The sequence below is a fragment of the Artibeus jamaicensis genome, unplaced genomic scaffold (assembly GCF_021234435.1).
Source record: "Artibeus jamaicensis isolate MK-2021 breed Jamaican fruit bat unplaced genomic scaffold, CSHL_Jam_final contig_444, whole genome shotgun sequence".
Lineage (NCBI taxonomy): Eukaryota > Metazoa > Chordata > Mammalia > Chiroptera > Phyllostomidae > Artibeus > Artibeus jamaicensis.
This window is the reverse complement of record NW_026521831.1, coordinates 6072681-6093287: the sequence shown is the minus strand read 5'-3', so window position 1 is coordinate 6093287 and position 20607 is coordinate 6072681. Positions and strand designations below refer to the sequence as shown.

General features: G+C 47.2%; 1 protein-coding gene across 1 annotated transcript in view; it reads left to right on the top strand.

Annotated features, from left to right (window-relative positions):
• AK7 (adenylate kinase 7) overlaps positions 1 to 20607 on the top strand; it is a 56313-nt gene that overhangs the window by 31651 nt on the left and 4055 nt on the right. The window contains exons 10-17 of the mRNA XM_053666073.1: positions 227 to 304; positions 1423 to 1572; positions 3595 to 3723; positions 4298 to 4427; positions 11262 to 11390; positions 11553 to 11618; positions 17091 to 17288; positions 20111 to 20331. Coding sequence (XP_053522048.1) covers positions 227 to 304; positions 1423 to 1572; positions 3595 to 3723; positions 4298 to 4427; positions 11262 to 11390; positions 11553 to 11618; positions 17091 to 17288; positions 20111 to 20331 — 1101 coding nt within the window. The remainder of the gene's footprint in view (positions 1 to 226; positions 305 to 1422; positions 1573 to 3594; positions 3724 to 4297; positions 4428 to 11261; positions 11391 to 11552; positions 11619 to 17090; positions 17289 to 20110; positions 20332 to 20607) is intronic.

Sequence of the window (20607 nt, the reverse complement as noted above, 5' to 3'; positions counted from 1 at the left end):
ACATTCGCCTCCCTCTCCAGACGGGGAGCTTCTGGAAGCAGGAAGTGGGCCTTTTCTCACTCTCATCACCAGTCCCTGGCACGCAGTGCTGGTTGCTAAATAAGTGAATGCACACCGTCGTGTGTCCCCTTCTGTTGTGCAAATGTGTTTGTGTTCCATTATGCATGCATTCGTTTGTTAAAACTTTACAGGTAAGCCAAATAATATTTCTATTTTTCTCTAACAGTGCATCAGTAAGAATACTGGCCCTGGGAAAATTCAGAAAGTACCCCAAGAAAATGTTTTCCTAACCAAGGAATTAACGGTTAGTATATAAGGGATTCTTTTTGTCTGCCCTTTTCCTGAGTGGAGTGGTTCTTCAGCGGTTTGGAGTCAGAATGCCTGCCTTCCACACTCCTGCCCAGCTAGCCATCGGCCCTAAAGTAACTTTCTCTTCTCTTCTGCTAGCCTGTTTTTCTTTCTGAAAAACTCTCAGAGGTCACGGTCAGAAGATGTATGTGAAAGCTCTCTGGCCCTGGCTGGTGTGGCTCAGTGGATTGAGTGCCAGCCTGCAAACTGACAGGTCACTGGTTCAATTCCCAGTCAGGGCACATGCTTGGGTTGTGCGCCTGGACCCCAGTAGGGGGCATGTGAGAGGCAACCTATGGTTGTTTCTCTTGCACGTCTGTGTTTCTCTCTTATATTTCTCCCTCCCTTCCCCTCTCTCTAAAAATAAATAAATGAAATCTCTTTTTAAAAAAAGCAGACACAGTAGATGGTGGCACACAGTGGAATATACAGATCTGGTATCATAGAAATATACAACTGAGACCTATATGGTCCTTTCAACCAATGTCACCCCAATCCATTTAATACTTTTTAAAAAAAATTGATTCAGCTATCAAGGAAAAGGCAGGATGATGGAAGCTGTAGGAGTGAGGTAATTGATGAGATTTTGGAGAGTTTTTTAGCCTGATTTTTCAGTAATATCTGTAAGGCCAAGGAAGAACACTCTATACATGTACTTTTTTAAATTAAGTGGTTTCTTTAAAAGGCAGTTGGGTATGGATGTTATAAATCAGTTGAATAGCAGCATAGCAGTCTGATGGGGGGCTGTTCAGGGCATAGGAATAAAGTTACTGAAATCCGAAAATATTGGTAGATACAATGAAACATTTTTAAGACGAAACCTCACTTGGGCTTCTAGTATCTTCCTACTCAGAGTGTCTGTGCAAGAGCCCAGAGCCGCCCGTCCCCAGAGAGCGGGTGCGGGGAGGGCGTAGGCTGGTTGGAGGGTCGCAGCGGGCTCTCTGTCAACACTCAGGGACCGTCAGGGTTAGTGAATGGCTATATATTTTTCTCTAATCACAACAGACTTTGGTCTGTTATCACCATGAAAATTCAAACAAAGAGACAACTCTCTGACGTGACTTTATCTCTTAGCAAGAGAGCATTGACCACTTACTGGTCAACCTGAGGATGGAAGCCTCCTGTGTGAAGGAGAATTTCAACATGCGCTGGGTCGCCCAAGCGGGCTTCGTGGAAAACATCAACACCGTCCTCAGGGAGTACAAGCAAAGCAGAAAATTACTGGTAACTATAGCCATTTTCTATTTCAACTTCGGGTATAATTCTCTCGGTGAAAGTATTTCCTTCCTTAAATGTCCAAATTTCTAAATTCAAGTTCTTTTTCAAAGGTGACCCGTTGGTCCAGGTCTAACAGCCCACATGTGTGTTACATTAATACTGTCAACCGAATATGAAAATTATAAAGTTAATAGAAACAATGACTGCCATGCTTGGCACACATTGAACCTGACAGTGAGCTCAAGGCCGACCGTCACAGAGCTGTCTACACAAGGGAACAAAGCTGGCACCCTACCGGCCTGCCTGTCTCAGCCCTGGATACTGGCATGGGAGAGGGGAGGGAGGAGGTGGGAGGAATCTCTATTACTTTGATGCTATTGGCCAGATTTGCTGGTCACTTTAATCATCACAGTTTGTCTAGGCTGATATTCTGATCCCCACCTTGTCCATGTGAAAACCAAGGCTCAGAGAGATGGAGCGCGTTTCTCAAGGCCACATGGCTCATTGGGGATTCAAACCCACTTGGCTAGAACGGCCCCACTGCAGAGTCTGCACACCCCCTCTGAGCCCAGACCACGGCAGCGCTTGCCCGGACCTTTGGACTCATTCCAGGGAAGCACCTCGGAGGTGCCAGTAGGTGTGGGGCGACGTTTGGAAACCTGTAGTGTTGCCTGTGAGTGACGGGTGCCGTCACAGTCCTAACTGCCACTGTGCACGGGAGAGCGTCATAGGAGCGAGTGCAGTGTCGCCATTCCTAAGGTGAAAAACATGGTTCGTTAATAACCAGTGAAGGACATACCACTTAGCAAAAGAGACAATGACCCCTTTCAGCATCCAAGGTACCCGGGGTGACTTTCTTGGAGACCATTCCTTGGCACAGACCCATCCAACTCAAGAGGCAAGACTAGTGTTTCCTCTGTGAATCAACTGTAATATGGCACACGATTCTAGATAAGACACCTTAAAAAGACCCTGTGGTTCCCGATTAGCAAGACCGGCCAAGAACGTGATAGAAGGAATGAGCGTACCTACAAAGTTCACAGCCTGTGCCTCCCTGGGGTGTCGGTCAGCCCTGCTCAGCGAGACTCAGCTCAGAGCTGCTCTGTCGCCTGGCACCTGTCTCCCCGACACCCGCTGCCTGCCATCTTGGTCAGTACCGTCATCCTGAAAGTGCCCGTCGCTGACCAGATGGGACCACTTGCGTCCACCGCTCCTCACCCTGCACCGCGCCATGTCTCTGCCTGTCTCTCCACGGCCTCGGTTTCCCCATCGACAACCGGTAACAACACTAACCACAACCCACTTCCTGGGTGAAATTATACAATCTGGAAGCACATGATGCTCTGCCAGAGGAAATTCTTGTCACTGCCATGATTTTTTAAAAACACTTTAAAAGTAAAAACATGTTTTTAATTTGCCTTGCAAAACACTAGCCCCCAGCTTCACAATGCTTTGGACCACTTTGAAAGAAACAGCTATTTGCTACTGATGTTTTTATTTCTGCCAACATTAACATTCCCTCACTGGTTAGGCATGTGACAAAGCTTCCTTAGCATTCGAGAAAGTTTTTCAGCAGAAGAAATCGCATTGTTTTAATATGTGTATCTTTGAAAACTAGAGTAAATTATCTGTGTTAAAAAGGAAAGTATAACTAAACATCAAATTCAGTCCAGAGACAATATTCATGAGGCAATAAGTTAAGCACCATCTACACCAGACCAGAAATTCTTTAATTTCTTTGTTGTCTTTGCAAGAGTAACACAACGAACTGTGAAGCTGGCAGCGTGTTGTGCTTGGATACTTTCTTTTTTAATACTTTTAGGGTATTCCAGAGCACATCCTGGAGGGTTGTATTCCCCTGCCCAGGTCAGAGCACACAGTAGGTGCTCACTAAGTACTTGGAGAGAGCAACTGGAGAGGTACCTTGCAGGACCTGGAGACTCAGAAAGGCTCTCCTAGGAGATAACAAGCGCTCTGTCCCGCTACAGGTTGTTCAGAGCCCACTAGGTGACCACTCTCCTCTCTCAGCCCATTAAGGTTTGCATCCTCGGTCCCCCCGCGGTGGGGAAATCCAGTGTCGCGGAAGTGCTGACCAAGTACTACAGACTACATCACGTCAAACTCAAGGACGTCATTTCTGAGGCCATAGCAAAACTGGTATCACTGTTAACTGCTTTACTGGGGATTTTTATATTTTAAAAATGCTCTTTCACATGACATCCTACAAAGAGATGCGTTACTGTAACTGGATTTTACCGTTGGCCCCACTTAACGAGAAGACCGAATCCCACATGGCTTCTCTCTCCGAGATGGAAGCATCTTTCACGGGCAGCTTGTGAAACTTAGTGCATCTCCCAGCTGTTGTTCAAAATATATCTGTATTCTTCCTGTTGACCAGAACATTTTTGTTTTTGTAATTATTTTATTTTATTATTTTATTGTTGTTCTATTACACTTGTCCCAATTCCCCCACCCCCCCTTTTGCTGTCCATTGCCCACCTCCGCCCCCCGACCCCCAACTAGAACCTTTTGAGGTGTTTTTACTCTATATGTCCAGGTCTCGGGGTATCATGGGAAAGGCATTATTTCCTCAGAGCAGCTTAGGTGACAGCAAAACTGAGAGGAAGGTTCAGAGGTTTCCCGCAAGCCCCTGCCCTCCCTCTGCAGGTGGTTAGTGAATAGCAAGTCAGCTCAGGCTTCTTCCAACGGGGGCATTCTCTGTGGTGTTCAGGAGGCCGCAGTGGCGCCGAAGTATGGAGGGGAAGGAGACGAGGAAGGTGAGGAAGAGGAAGAGGAAAACAACATGGAAGATGCACAGGAGCTCTTGGACGGGGTCAAGGAGAGCATGGAGCAGAACGCAGGTGACATGCAAGCCCGAGCGCCCTGGCCTTGCCGATGATGTTCTTTGGCTGGTTTTTGCTCTTCCCCCCCAGGTCAATAGCATAGAAGTGTTATTGTATGATTTATTTTATTCTTCTAATTTGGTCTGTGAGTCTTTCTGGTTTTTTCCTCCTTGTTATCAAAGACTATTTGTTTGTTCTCGTAAGTATAAAATTTATTACAACCTGAAAAAAAATTTCATTTATAATTCTATCCCCCCCGAAAAAAGTTAGCATTAATATTTTGGTGATTTATCATAAGATGGGAAAGAAATACCTAAGTTAAAAAAAATTAAATGTTTAGTCATAAATATTTTAAAATGTCAAAAGTCGTTAATTAAAAGGCAAAGGACAAACCAGAAAAAAAATACTTGACACCGATATGACAGAGTTAATAGTCTTAATATATAAAATACTCAGACAAACTAATAAGAAAATTATTAAGCCCTGGCTGGGTGGCTCAGCTGAGTGGACACTGTCCCACAAACTAAACGGTCACCAGTTCACATCCCAGTCAGAGCACACACCTGGGTTGCAGCCAGGTGCCCAGCCGGGGGTGTGCAACAGACAACTGGTAGGTGTTTCTCTCTCGCATGGAAGTTTCTCTCCCTTTCTTTCTACCTCCCTTCCCCTCTCTCTAAAAATAAATACATACAAATTTTCTAAAAATAAAGAAAATTATTAAATTCTTAATAGAAAAAAAAAGATGAATAATGTAGACCCGTAACTAATGCAGGAAGGAATACAAATCAGTGGGGAAATATTCCTACTCACGTTTGGACATAAGAAACATCCAAACCAGTAGAGAATTTCTATAAGAGGTTGAGCCGGACCGATGGCATACGCCGGAGAGCGAGGTCTCAGCTGCTCCAGAGAGTAACCGTTCGCAGCTTCTTTTGCGAATTTGAGATTAAGGGGAGCATGTACCGAAGATTACCTGAAGGTGGGAGGAAGCAAGGTCGGGGTTGGGTTACAGGACAGTTAACAAGATGATGTGCCCTCTTGAGCGTCAATACCCCCTTCCAGGGGTGCTACTGGACTTCTGGCGTTTCAGCGTACACCCATGAGAACAATGGACAGAGCTGGCTTAAAGTCTGTCCCTGAAAAGTTATGTTCCTGGGCGTGACCCTGCACCTCGACCTGCCCAGTTGGGCATTTGTGGTCAGCTCACCCTGTGAGGCGGCTTTCCTGAGAGCCTTTTTTTTGTCATCCATACTCACTTGGTCATTTTAACCAGTTGGTTGAACGAAGTCACTACAGTCAAGTGTGGCTATAAACTCAAAACCTGGACTCATTTCTCCCCACTCTGGGATGGAATCTAGGATCTAGGGCCAGCCCCACTGCAGCCTCTGGATCCTGCGTAAGTAGCTCCTTGTTTATTTATTCGTGCTTCAGGAAGGCCATTCAAGTCATCAGACACTGGGTTTTGCATTGAGATGTTTCTAAGGGAGCTTGTTACCCAGCAGGAAGGCCGTCAGTCGGTAGTTACTAGAAAAATCAAGCCATTTCATTTTTACACTTAAACAGTTGAGTCCGTCCACCAACATGGTTACCTTGGTACCGTCTACAGGCCAGTCCGGCAGTGCAGACCCGGTGCAGTGGAGTCCTCCCCCGGCCTCTCATCCAGCACCTCTGGTTTCTCTTCTCTCTTGACTTCTCCCATCTTGCCGGTAGCTGTTTCTGATCCTCCAGGGTTGGACTGGGGCAAGAGCTAGTTAGGAAAGCTCAGAGGTGTGAACTGGCCCTGGGTGCTCACTGCCCTTTCCTGGTGCTGTGCTTCTCTGGGCCACTGTGGGGCAGCCCCTGCCCTACCCCGAGGCACTACTCTTGAGGGCCCCCCAGCCCCCGACTTCTGGTCTTCTGGGCCTCTGCCCTCAGCTCCTCCGGACTGTCCTCTTCCTAGCTACTCAACTTCTGGGACTCTTGTTCTTCCAAGCCCTCTGAAGTCCAGGCTACCCGTCTGCCTCCTCGCCCCCCCCCCCCAGGCTGCACCAATCTGGTTTTCAGTGGTAGAAAAAGCGGTGTTGTCAGCATACACTGAGTATCTACTTAAACCAGCTGAAGTGGGAGTGAGAGTCGCAGAGCTTTCTCTCAGGGAAAGGAAGGTGTGCAGAGAATACACATCCTACGTGGAGCTGCACAGTGCCCCCCCACCCCCGGGGGACACTGGGAGTCACTGTGCCAGTGTAGAGTCCGACAGAGTCCTGGCTCCCAGCATTTGGGGGTGAGGAAACCAACCCCACATTCCACGGTCGGGACACCAGTGGAAGGAAGTCTGGCCAGGCCACATGGAAGGGAGAGGAGCCTTTGAGATCTTGTTTCCTGATATGTCGTCAGTTCGGCTCAAATAAACTCTTATAAAAATGTTCTAGAAAAATCAAAAATGAAGGGTGGGAGACCAGGACTGTAGGAATCCACAGGAGTACGGGGCCTCCCGTACTAACCCTTTAAGCCCGAGGTGTCAGGGACAGAAAGAGGGCACTGGAGGCGGAGAACAGTGCCGCCCCCGGAGAGAGACAAGAGCCTCTCATACTCAGCTCAGCAGAGGAGACAAACACGGGAAAGAACTTACCGACAGAGACGGATGTACCAGGTCTTATCCAAGGACTCTGTGTAACCGCGTGGCGTGACGTGCCACCTGGGCTCTTTTCAAGCCTGGGGAGGTGACCGCGTAGAAGGGTCACAGGCGAGACTGTGCCAAGCTGAGAACAGCCAGTGCACGGCCCAGGCTCAGGAAGGGCCTGTGCTTGGCCAGAGAAGACTCTGTTCTTCCCAGATGCGAGAGGCCACGCCGGGTTAGCAGCCTCCGTCTGGGGAGGCCTGGGGTGGAGCAGAGGACAGATGAGGTCTTTGGGGGAACGGCAAGCGCCCCTCCCCTCCCCCTCTGTCCTCCCACCCACCCACTTCCTACAAGACCGGAAAGGTTCCTCAGTCCCCTCGAGTCTGTCCAAAATCCCTTACCGGTCATGTTTATCAGAAACTAGGACTCGTACCTTGATTATGTTTCAACAAAGCAAGACCTGGGAACCCACCCCAAGCTCACATAGAAATTTCCCAGCCTTAGGACACAGAGGTGGGCTCCCTTGTCCCTAACGTGACCCGGTTTGTGATTATATGAGTCCCACCAGCATGGGCTCTATTGGTTAGGTATCATCCCACAAAGGAAAAGTTCACAAGTTCGATCCCCGGTCAGGGCACATGCCTGGGTTGTGGGCCTGGTCTCCAGCTGGAGCACATGTGAGAGGCAATGGATCGATGTTTCTCCCCCACTTTTTATCCCTCCCTTACCCTCTCTGTAAAGATAAATATATAAAATCTTTTTTTCCCAAAGCATAGGGGACACCAAATATTTATTTAATTATTTTTAGCAAAAAGGGAAGGGAAGGAGAAAGAGAAGGAGAGAAACATTGATCAGTTGCCTCTTGCACACCCCCAACAGGGGACCTGGCCTGCAACCCAGGCACGTGCCCCGACTGGGAATCGAACCGGCAGCCTTTCCGTTTACAGGCTGTCACTCAGTCTACTCAACCACACCAGCCAGGGCCGCAGAATTATTTTTAAATTACAGTTTTTTAAATCACAAGAAAATTTATGCTTATTAAGAGAAACTATATTTAAGAGAAATAAGCATATATTTTTAATATATGCTTATTAAGAGAAACTATTAAAAAAACCTACTAAAGATGAACTCATAAGCCAAAATTATCATTTTTTTGAGACATTCGTCCGCCAGGAGTGACATCAGACTTGCCTTGCCTTCAGAAAATAAATGAGCAGAGATCCTAAAATAAATGTTTAAAAGGATAAAACAATTTAAGAAATGAAAAGGAAATGATGATGATGATAAAAAAACAGGCAGGTAATAGAGCAAGGAAGAGGAAGAGCAAGAGGAAGGGGCAGACAAAGGAGGAGGGAAGAGAAACCAGCTGAGCACGTGCAAGGCCCCTCCCCCTGCGTCCCTCTGGGCCTGGGTCAGGCTGTGCTGGGAGAAGAGTTTGAAATTGAATGACAGACTGGTGGCGTTAGTGTTAAACTTGTGAGGCCGTGTAAGAACTAGAAGAGACTTCAACAGGACCGGAGTCACACTTTTGTGGTTTTAAAGCAGGATGGTAGGAAGCTAGGGGCATTCCTTGGCAAGTGGCACAGGGAAACTGAGACACATAGTCAGACAAGCCCATCCTCCCTAAACCAAGACACTTCAGTGTAAATGGTTTGGCCCCGGCTGGTGTGGCTCAGTGGACTGAGCACCCCTCTGTGAACTGAAAGGTCACCAGTTTGATTCCCCGTCAGGGCACATGCCTGGGTTGCAGGCCAGGTCCCCAGCAGGGGGCACTCGAGAGGCAGTCCATCGCCGTTTCTCCTACATATTGATGTTTTTTCCCCCTTTTTCTCCCTCCCTTCCCCTCTCTCTAAAAATACACAAATAAATCTTTTTTTTTAAAAAAATTGTACAATATCTGGCTTTAAAAATAAATAAAAAGTAAATAAATATTACTGGTATTTCAGAGACAGATTTAGCATTTTTTAAGAAGAGCAGTGTGGTGTTTTAAGGACTGTCCCCTAGGGCTGTGCTCATTCCTTTCAGAGTAGAAGTGACAGTCCTTTTCCAAGGAGCCCAACACCTCTGGGAGGTCACGGTTCCCAGGAGAAAGGTGCTGGGACTTGGCCCTTTGTGTCCTCGCAGCCTGTGGTCATGCTCGCCTGTCCCTGGGGGGCCCTGTTGGTATACTGAGCGCTTTGCTGGGAGGCAAACAGACGTGGACGGCAAAGCCTGCTGCCTGGAGTGAAGCAAGTCACACACTGACCAGGAGGGAAGCGGGGGTTTCTGATCACGTGCCTTTGCCTCCCCAAGGAAGCCTTCCAAAACTGCAAGTGGAACGCTTAGAGGGCTCTTGCTGTGAGTGTCGGCGAATCCCTGACCTTCCCGAACAGGTGTCTTTGTCTCTGCCAAATCGGGAACCTTCCTGGGAAGTGGTGTCGGATCATTTCGAAGAACTTTATTATGCTAAATGACACTTCTGATAATTTTTTGGTCTCGCCGTAATACTCACATTTCCGAAAGACAATGATTTTCTGACTCGGTTACTGCTCCATGATCAGTGAGACAGTGACAGGCGGAAGAAAGGTGTCCCGATCAGATCACAGCATTGTCACTGACAGAGGCCAAGAGCTGCTTTTGCTGATGGACCCACTGACTGACAGAAAGCACAGCGCTGCCCTGGACACAGCTTCAGAGGGCAGTTTCTTGAATCAGACTCACGTCACCGAAAGGCATCCATGAAGCAGTGTAAGGGCAGGGCTGTGTCTTGGAAATGTTAGCTGATCAATAATTGTGGCGAAATGATAAGTGGATATTGTGGAGTCTATGTCAGGGAGGGAGAAACTTACTCTCCTAGGTTTTTTCAGCTGGTCTGAACATTCAATCTACATGAGACAGATTTTAACAAGAGATGATAACCAAATTCACTTACATACGTGTATGCATGGGAGCCCCCCCACACGAGGGAGCCAGAGGGCCCACATACGTGAGAGGTGCAATGACAGAAGGGAAATGAGGTGTACGTGACCTTCTTAGCCAAGCACGAGGCTCGGAGGGGAGGAAGGTCATTGCAGTGTGCTAGGAAGGGCAGGTGTTCAGTAAGGAGTAGTTTGTCCAGCTGTACAGATAAGGTAAAAAAAAAAAAATCTGTTGATAATTCTTGTTGTGGGCAAGGTCCCTAGTTTAAGTTCTTTGAGGGACAGTTAAAAGTTTCTCATGATCTCAGAGGGTTTCAATTGCCTTCAGTTCATAATAATTCACAGGTCTAAGTGGCGCATTTTGGGGAGGACTGTTCTGAACCCCTACACTTTTAATCCCTGTGCCAGTTTTAGAACAAACTCCCCCGTCTCCAGCCTCCCCAAGCAAAGGCAGTGGCCAAGGTTTGAAAGGGCCCGTCCAGTGGGGTCAAGGTCAGAAATGCCATTAGAACTGGAAAAGACAGGTTGCAGGGCGGGGCCCTGGTCCGCTGCTTTAAAGAGAACGGAGAGAAGGGTGCCTCTGAGGCCCAGATCAAGGTTGATTTTTATTCAAATGCAGCAAATTTGTTTATTTATTTATTTATTTATTTATTTATTTATTTATTTATTTATTTATTGAGCCCCTCTGACTAGTAATAAATAATGTGCTAGCAACATGCATGAATACCGTCTCAATTCACAGAACAGAAGCATTTACCATTATGTATTAAGATTAATGGAAGTATGATACCAAAACGGAATTGAGCAAACCCCACTGCTGAGTAGGGTCCCTCTAGATCTCTCCACTTATTCCACATACAACGATAGCCAGAAGCTGTGACTACAGAAGACATTCTGGAAATCCAGACATCAGCATTTGCTTCTGTTCTTCTTTGGAGACCAGCTCACTGGGTTCTCCTCCTTTTCACTGTGTGTTAGAAGTCACAGGTCATGCGTGAAATTCCAAACCACATAATTTTCACTTTTTAAAAAAGATTTTATTTATTTGTCTTTAGAGGGGAAGGGAAGGAGAGAGGGAGAGAAATATCAATGTGTGGTTCCCTCTTGCGCATTCCCTGCTGGGAACTGGCCTGCAACCCAGGCATGTGCCCTGACTGGGAATCGAACCTCAGTCCTCTGGTTCACAGGCCTGCACTCAATCCACTGAGCTATACCAGTCAGGGCATAATTTTCACTGTAATGGAAAAAAAAGAGATGTTCAGTAGTAACTTTGACTACATGATCATTTTTCAGATGACTCTAGGATGTAACCCTTATGTAGAATGAGACTCTGAAATGTATTTTTTTTCTTTTTATTAGGCAGACTGGAAGATCAATATGTAATTCGATTTATAAGAGAAAAGCTGAAGTCTATGCCTTGCAGGAATCAAGGTTACATTTTGGATGGATTCCCAAAGACCTACGATCAAGCCAAAGACCTGTTCAGCCGTAAGTTTGAATATTTACGTTCAGATGAGCTGCAGCTTTACTGTTCAGAGTAAGAATCACTCAGCTGGAACTAGTGACTGCTAGTTAAAATAGTTTAATTTTTTAAGCTATCCATAGTAATGATATGTAATAACCATGGCGATGTATATTTTGTTTTATTAGAAGACGAGGAGGACGAGGAAGAAATTAGAGGCAAAATGTTTCCCTTTGATAAATTAATCATGCCTGGTAAGTTTAAAATACTTCTCCAAGGTCATATTTAAAGGAATGTCATTTGATACCTCTTTTGTACCAGAACAATCTTTTTGATGTTAATAAAGTAGGGTTCTTAAGGGAATAAAAAAGTCACGTGATACATTTAATATCCAATTTCCAAGCTAAAGAATGTGGGGAGCCACATATCAGGGAAGTTGAGGTTCTTCGAGAATGTGCATTTCTGTGGCTCCCTCCTGGGGCAAAGCAACACGCAGCCCTTCTGGGGATGGACACCCCGACTTCTGAGTCAGCTGGCCAGACCACCGGGTGCAGAGCGGGGTGGTGGCAGCTCCTACCTGCCGTAGGAGGAGCCAGGGAGGCCATGATGAATTCCAGAAGGCGTTCGAAATCCAGAACGGAGACAGGGCAGCTGAAAAGCTTTTCAGTTCACAGTTCGCTCCACGGCAAGTCTGATTCCGTCCTGTATTGACCCAGAGATTTCACAATGTACTTCTGAAAGAGAAGTTTAAACAACTTATCCCAGGAAAAAAGAAGTTGCTGAGTAACCAGCAGGCATTTCCTCTGACCTTGCCATGAACTTTAAAACTTTCTGTCTCTCTATTTTAAATCATTCTGCATGAGGTCTAATCACAGGGGACAATTTTTGGTCAGAGGGTAAATACAAGCTATTTTCAACAACTTAGTACAAGATCGTGCTGCAGAGGGTGGGGGAATGCCCCCTCCCTTATTTAGTTCTTACAGCTGGACTAACAATAAAATGATACAATTGACACAAGCCGAGAGTAAAAGGAGAAAAACCTACTTAATACATGCACACGGGAGAATCATAAGAAGCTGCTCGGGACTTAATGAGACTCAGAGAAATGATGGACCAGGCACCTTTTTATACTTTTTAGACAAAGGAAAGTCTAAAACGTAAAAAATAACTTGAGACCTTTACAGAAGGAAGAACATTAGTGCTCATTAAAAAGGAATCTAAGCAAGTTTTGGGTATTCCTCTCAGCGAGGAGTCTAAACAAAGGTAAGGCCTAAGGAATGAACCAGGAAAGGCAGTGTGAGGCTTGTTTAGATTGGCTCCCCATTCCGGGGTCAGGTGATCAGCACTCAGCCCTCAGGAGCAGGGAGGGCCCTGATCACGAGGTAGATTTATCTCCTGCTCCCAGGAAGACAGAGAGGGCAGGGCTTTCTTCTTGCCGATATGGTTCTTTTTTAAAGATTTCCTTTCTTTATTTTTAAAGAGAAGGGAAGGGAAGGAGAAAGGGAGAGAAACAACAGCACACAAGGGATAACTGATTGGTTGTGTCTCATGTGCCCCCAGTTGGGGACCTGGCCTGCACCCCAGGCATGTGCCCTGGCTGGGAATCGAACCAGTGACCCTTTGGTTCACAGGTTGGCGCTCAATCCACTGAGCCACACTAGCCAGGGTACACAGATAGTTTGTTAAGTAACTTTAACTCAAAATAATCAATATACCATGGTGGAATATCTTGGGGTACCTGCCCTGGGCCTAGACACTTGTAACCCAGGAGGGCGTGCTCACTTGTGTCAAAGTCCTCAAGAAAGCCGGCTCCCAGCCATCACCCTGTCCTCCTCTTGGTCCAGGCCAGCTTACAAAGAAGTGCAGGGGAGCTCGGAGACCCCCAGGAGTCAGCCGTCCTCAAGGATGGAGGGCTATGGCAGGAACGTGGAATGGGTGGGTTATCTCAATTTCCCATTCACAGAGGTCTTCCTCCCAGAAAGTTAAAAAACAAAGTCAATTGCTCTCAATGACCAGGTCTAGCCAGTTAATGAGAGTTTGCTGCTTCTGGGCAACGTGCATTCCCTGCAAACTGTCGTAAATCCTCATGTCCTCACAGAGGCGTAAATAGATATCATTCGGCTCAACTAGCCACTTGTCTAACACCAGGCAGCACTGGACACAGGAGCCCCTTGAGCCTTCCCACAGTCCCGCAGGGCAGAAATGACTCCCATGTTTACCATTCCAGAAGCCAAGGCCCAGTGACTCAGCCAAGTCCACTTCCTTGGGGCACAGCAGGGCTTACGTTCAGACCCAGCTGTCCCCACCCCACTGCCTCCGAAGCCCAGAGTTAATGAAAGCCCTTTGTAAGATGAGGAAAGAGAAGCGAGGAAAATGATGAAGGATTCTGAACCGTCGTCCACTGGGCTGCCCTCTCTTTGTTGGACACAGTCCGAACACGTCTGAGATGTTATCTCTTTGGAATGTTTAGCAGGGTTTTGGTAAATTACTCTCTTCCCAGAAATGATTGTTGTGTTTTGCTCTCCCTAAAAGCAGTTAGAGTACCGTCTCATTTGCACCCGCTGGATCTTAATGTATGGAGGTGACTGAGTAAACACACAAGAGGTTGCTGCCATTGGAAGAAGAATTTGTGATGTTCCCCCAGGGAAGCGGGCGGGCAGGAGGGACTGCAGGCTCAGGGGGGGATGCAGGGGCAGATGGAGAGGGCAGCCTTCCCCGGGTTTCCGTGGGAAAGGCAAGGCAGGGCAGAGCAAACAGCTTCTCTAGAGGACTGGACGGTTTGTGTAAGACCCCAGTGGGCTGGGGTCTCTAGTCACCTGGTACCGAGCGGTGGATGGTTTCTAGCGGGGGGGGGGGGGGAAGGTTGGCCTGGAGTACATTCTTACGTGAAGGGGGGGGGGGCATTGGCTTGCATATGGGAGGCTTGCTCCCAATTAAGTTGTTGACTGTCTTCAGAAGCCAGCTAGCCCTGGGAGGGGCAGCCGCCCCCCAGGTCAGGAAGGCACCCCCTCAAGATGTCAAAGCATCTTAAGATACGGAAAATAACAGAATTAATACAAGCCCCCATGCTTGATTTGAGTGGTAGCACAATGGAACCTGTGGTAACCCAGTCCTGGAGTAAATCATTGCCTTTCATCTCCGCTGTTGGCACATGTCTATTGTGATTCTATTCAGAACGCTGGTTGAAAGAGGCAATTTAGAGTCCCACCTATCTGATGAATATGGAAACATTTGTTAAAACTTAGGCTTTCACATGATTGCAGATTGCCAAATACAGTGGCGGCGTTGTTCTGTACGATCTTAATAAGCAGAGATCTACTCCTTGCTATCCACAGTCAGCAAGCACAAGAAAAAGCAGATATTCTGAATAATTATCTCAAGGTACTGGGAACCCTGACATTCCCCCAAATCATAAGAGAGAAAGGACTCTTGAAAGCAAACCACTTCATAGGAAATATATGTCATCATATTAAAATTCTTTGAAAACTGGAAGCCAAATATGTCAGTCATTACTCACAATTTGATGAACTAGAATCTTCCATCTCCTAATCGCTGGATAAAAGATACGATGTTATATTTTGAAATTCATAGATTATTAACAGAACTTTAAAATTCTTTAAGAATTATTTTTAAAGAAAAAGAGAAACATCAATATGTTGTTCCACCTATTTATGCATTCATTGGTTGATTCCTTTTTTAATTTATATTTCATTGATTATGCTATTACAGTTGTCCTGATTTCTCCCCGTTTGCCCCCCCTCCACCCAGCACCCCCGACTCCCTTGGGCAATGCCCCTACCATTGTTCATGTCCTTGGATCATGTGTGTAAGTCCTTTGGCTACTCCACTTCCTGTACTGTACTGTACATCCCCATGGCTGTTCTGTAACTGCCTGTTTGTACTTCCTAATCCCCTCACCTCTTCACCCTTCCTCCACACCCTTGTTCCATCTCACAACCATCAAAATGTTCTCTGTACCCGTGATTCTGTCTCTGCTCTTCTTGTTTGCTTAGTTTGTTTTTTAGATTCAATTATTGATAGATGTGTATTTTTTGCCATTCTGTTGTTCATAGTTTTGATCTTCATATTTTTCTTAAATAAGTCTCTTTAACATTTTATATAATAATGGTTTGGTGATGATGAACTCCTGTAGTTGCTTCCTGTCTGGGAAGTTGTCTGCCCTTCCATTCTAAATGAGAGCTTTCCTGGGTAGAGCAATCTTGGCTGTAGGTCCCTGCTTTTCACGACTGAATACTTCTCACCAATCCCTTTTAGCCTGTAAGGTTTCTTTTGAGAAGTTAGCCGACGATCTTACAGGGACACCCCTGTAGATAGCAAACTGCTTTTCTCTTGCTGCTTTTGAGATTCTCTCTTTATCTTTAACCTTTGGCATTTTGGCATTTCAATCCTGGAGTGGGCCTCTTTGGGTCCATCTGTTTGGGATTCTCTGTGCTTTATGGACTTTCGCAAACTTTGAAAAACTTTGTTTTCACTGCTAACACATGAAGCGGACAATGTTCACAGGTGTCCCATGTGCCCCTGGGGCACACCCTGCTCTGGGCTCTGCACTGAACACTTTTTTCAAAAAGATTTTCTTTATTTTTAGAGAGAGGGGAAGGGAAGGAGAAAGAGGGAGAAAAACATGGACGTGGGTGAGAAGCATCAATCAATTGCCTCACACGCCCCCAACTGTGGACCTGGCCTGCAACCCAGGCATGCGCCCTGGCCAGGGGTCAACCCTGCAACTTTTCAGTGTGTGGGACCACGTCAGGGCAACGCTTACTTTTCTTGCTCATTCAGGAAAGCATATTATCATGTAATGAAGTGAGAATGGCGTATTATGTGGCAGACCAAATAACAACTGTGCAATAAAAACCCAATCATTCCCAAACTTTCCCAGGCTTTCTCGGGTAGCTAGCTGTTTATAATGTCCACAGCTGCTGGTCTGGGCACCAGGGTATTCAGGACCTGCTGAGGACATCAGAGAACAGGAACTCGCCTAGAAAGTTAATTTCACTGACCTGCACTTTAATCATTCATTCACTCGCTCAAACATCCACTGAACCTGTACGAGAAGCTGGAGAAGCAGCTGTTTTTGCAGTTTAAAGGACAATCACAGGCAGGTGAAATGACACTGTCATTGACATGGTCCATGGGTCAGAACTTAGCGAGGCACTGGCCGTGTTGCGTTGGACATAGATGTTTTGTAGCCAGCGGCATAAAGTGAGGAAAGTGCTGGATCTGTGGAAAAGTAAAATCTCCAGGGGGGTCCCCAATTTTATCAATTTGGCAAATCAGCCATTGGAGTATATTGCTCATAGCCACCGATCTCTTCGACAATTGACTGGGAAGCTGATGCCAGATACCACAGGATTATTAAAAATGTGCTATTTGCAATTTCTGCTGCTTCTATTGAAGGAAGGAAGGAAGGATGAAAGGAAGGAAGGAAAGGAGAGAGGGAAGGGAAGGGAAGGGAAGGAAAAATGGGAGGGAGGGAGGAAAAATAAATCCTACAAATACCAGCTGGCAGGGCCTCAGGGGGTAGTCTCTGAAACTATCCCTGATTTACATGCTCTTACCCTCCACTTTGTCGGGCCATTTGCAGCTGCTCGAGGTCTTGGTCTTGTCCTGGATGCCAACCAGGTGTTTTCCTGTCCACCAGCACCAGCTGATTATGTGACCTGCACTGTCACTGGGTTAACTAAGGAGCCTCTCCTTCTCCCCAGAATTTGTCTGTGCGCTGGATGCCTCGGATGAGTTCCTCAAGTTCCGGGTGATGAATATGCCCGAGAGCCTGGTGGCGGGCACCCACTACAGCCAGGACCGGTTCCTCCGGGCTCTGAGCAACTACCGGGACATCAATACCGAAGATGAGACGGTGCTCAACTATTTTGATGAAGTGGAAATCCACCCGATACATATCGGTATGCAATGAACTGAAAAGTGGTGAGTGTGGAAAGGTACCACCAAACGTCAAGACCGCCAGCCAACCCCAGAGCGGGTCTCTGGCCAGGTTGGGGGAGGCTGGAAGCCTTGGAAAGTCGCAGGATAAATGGGGCGCTTCCCCTGGGGAGTCCTCCTTGAGCACTTGGAGGTGGAGTGTTATTGTTACATGAAAACATATGGGTATATTATGAAGTGGAACACCAAAATTTTAAAGGGCATTTCAAAGAAATGTGCTTGCTGCCAGCTGCTTTGGGCAATGCACCTGTCTTCCTTGGGGACAGTGTTCCATCACAGTAGCATTGTGGACACTAGTGCTCTTCACAGAGCCCCACCTGGCCTTTAGATCGGCCAGCTGCTCAGAAAAGCCAATAGTTCTTCATTGCATTTCTCCATGTTTCCTCTAAATGCTTTACTCTGAGCTAGCTTGCAGTGAGCACCCAGGAAACATGATCTCTCACCGTCCTCGCCATCACCATCACCATTCATGACTCCAAGTCTCAGCTGTCCTAGCTGTTTCCACTCCCCGTGGCTTGGTGAACCCCCGAACTTCCTTTCTGGTTTTCTGGGCACTTGATACTTTCTCCTCCATTGGTGAGAAGACTTGGTGGGAGCTTAGTGGCCAGGCCAACCCCCAGGGCCTCCCGAGGCCTCTCTTAACCCCAGGAGCCAGAAGGGGCAGCGTTTGGACTCTGGAGTATTGGGAGGCTTAGAGCTAAGGTCAACAGGACGGCAGATTCCAGTTCCGGCTCTGCCTCAGTTTCCTCACCTGTGAAATAGGAGAGTAATCCCCGACTTGTAGTGTGTTCCAGGTAGTACAGATAACAGACAGGAAGTTCCTGGCACGTTGAAGGGATTTCAACAAGTGGTCATTTTCTTTTTACTACCAATACAAAGGCAAGTTCTGGGGAGAAATGGCCTACTAATAAATAAAAAGATGACTCTGCTTATGAATTCTTCTCTGTTTCGCACCTTTGGAAGTGTCTGGGTTTGGCCATCGTCTGGCTGTGTCTGTGTATGTTGGATTTATTTTACATATTTTATACGTACGGCAAAGGGTTTGATGCCTTCTACGGTGGAACGTTCTTTACCCTATCTAATGAGAGAACTAGGAAAAAACGGTGAACAAATTTTACAAAGACAGTAATTGTCATCCTTTCAGTAAAGACCCAGAAATTACTTATGGAAAGACCAGGAGAGCCCCAGGGAGAAAGGCTGAGAGGCGCGGAAATGGCGGGAGGAGGGAAGGAGGGGCCCCTGTGTTCCTGGCACCTTCTGTGCCCGAAACTCCATGCTGGCAACCAGGAGATAATGAAAGCAAACTGGAGAAATGTATCATAAGGATGGGTGTGGGGGAGGGGGTCAAGGTCAGGAATGCAGCCTGGCTTCAGAAGGCTCTGGAATGGTCTGGAATGATGCTGGCGCCCACATTCTCTCTCTGCATCTCTCAATTCCACTGCCCTCTCACTCTTTCCTCTCTTGCTCTTTGGACCAGAATCTCTCCCTCTCTCCTCCCCAGTTCACATGGTGGCCTGGGGCTACTCTTTGATCCAGAGTTCCCGTGTCACACTGGAGCCAAGTCTGGGGCTGGACGTGACTTTCAGTCCCAATTCCACACTCCAAGAAGAGCAAGTCAGAGGCCAATTAGTGCCCCGGTGGTCAGGTGCCCCTCCCTGCCCACTCCCAAGTTCCCCCCTGGGTGGGAGCAGAGGTGTCGCTGGGGGCAGCACTGTCCTCTGCAAGACCCTCCTCCAAAAGAGAGTGAACCTTTTCAAAAATGTTTCAGAGCCTTTCCAAGCACATCAAGGTTGTAATTACTAGAGGAATCAGGGGAAATATTTCAATGTCAGCATTCAAGCACCTGCAGATTTGAGTTTTTGTTTTTGTCTTTGGCTTGCTTCTACCCACTCACTGATACATTCGCCCTGTTCTTCCCGTCTGCCCATGTCAGAATCTGGCAGGGCCTCTGGTCTAGGTCAAGGTCACTATGTAAAAACACAGGGAGGGGAAGGGAGCATCACCCTGGCTGTGCACGGGGTGGGGGTGGGGGTGGATGAGAGGTTACCAGGAGGAAGGCCCGGAGGTGCTGAGCATCACAGTGTACCCACTGCACACCCTCCTGTGCAGACACCTTCCAGGAACACCCAAGAGAGTGACATTCAGTTGACTCTTCAGTGACTGAGGGGGACTTATGGTTACCAACAAGCCTTTTCTTCTTTTTTCCTTCCCCTGATATTAACATTAGTCATATAGTCTGGAGTTTGGACTTATTCCTACTCAAGTAGGCTAACTGAAATGGTTAGTTTAGTTTTTTTTTGTTTTCTTTAACTAAATTAAAATCATGTCCTGGAATAACTGACTCTCAGAAACAAAACAAAAGAAACCAGGAAATCACCCAGTCTGGCCTCCAGAAAGGGTAGGACTTCCTCCTGCGGAAACCCCCATTTGACCTGTTCCAGTCTTTGCTTGAATGCTTCCAGGATGGAGAACTCACTCCTTTTGAGGAAGTCCATCCCCCCTCATCCATCCACTTGAACCAACAGTGACTGTCAGAAATGCAATGACCGGAGCCCATTGCCCCCGCCCCCAACCCCATGACTGCCAGACCTCAGGCTGACATTTGCCACTGACACATGAAACTCTGCACTGTGCTGGCAATTAGAAAAGGACACCCCAGTGTGGCAACTTATCATCACAGGTTGACAGTGACAAAGAGTTTCCCGAGTATGGTCTCAGAACACATAGCAGGCAGGCCCCGCATGTGAGTTGTGTTGACTGCCTTCCTCTCTCCTGGTTTTGAAAGACGTAGGGAAACTTGAAGATGCCGAGAACAGACTCACGATCAAACGGCTCATCAAAGAGATTGGGGAGCCTCGAAATTACGGTTTAACCGATGAAGAAAAGGCAGAAGAGGAGCGGAGGGTTGCTGAGGAGGCCTTAGCCAAGGAGGTGGCGGCGAAAGCGGCCTATGAGCGCAAGGAAGCCAAGGAGAGGGCGGAGAAGATCGCCCGATGGGAGGAGTGGGTGAGTGCGCATATGTGCCGGCACCCGTGCACTGCCCCCCCCCACCCCGTGCCGTCCTGCACAAAGCCATTTAGACCAGTTATACTTCCCATCCCACTAATAATGTCACAGAAATACCCCCCGAACAAGTTTTGTTTGTTAGTTTGTTCAGTTATTTGTACCATTTTAAAAATGATGCCCACAGTCATTTGCTTATTGTAAATAACTGCAACAACGAGCCATTGCCAGGGGCGACACGCATCTCTGTGAAGGAGAATGTCTCGCTGCATGTCAGCC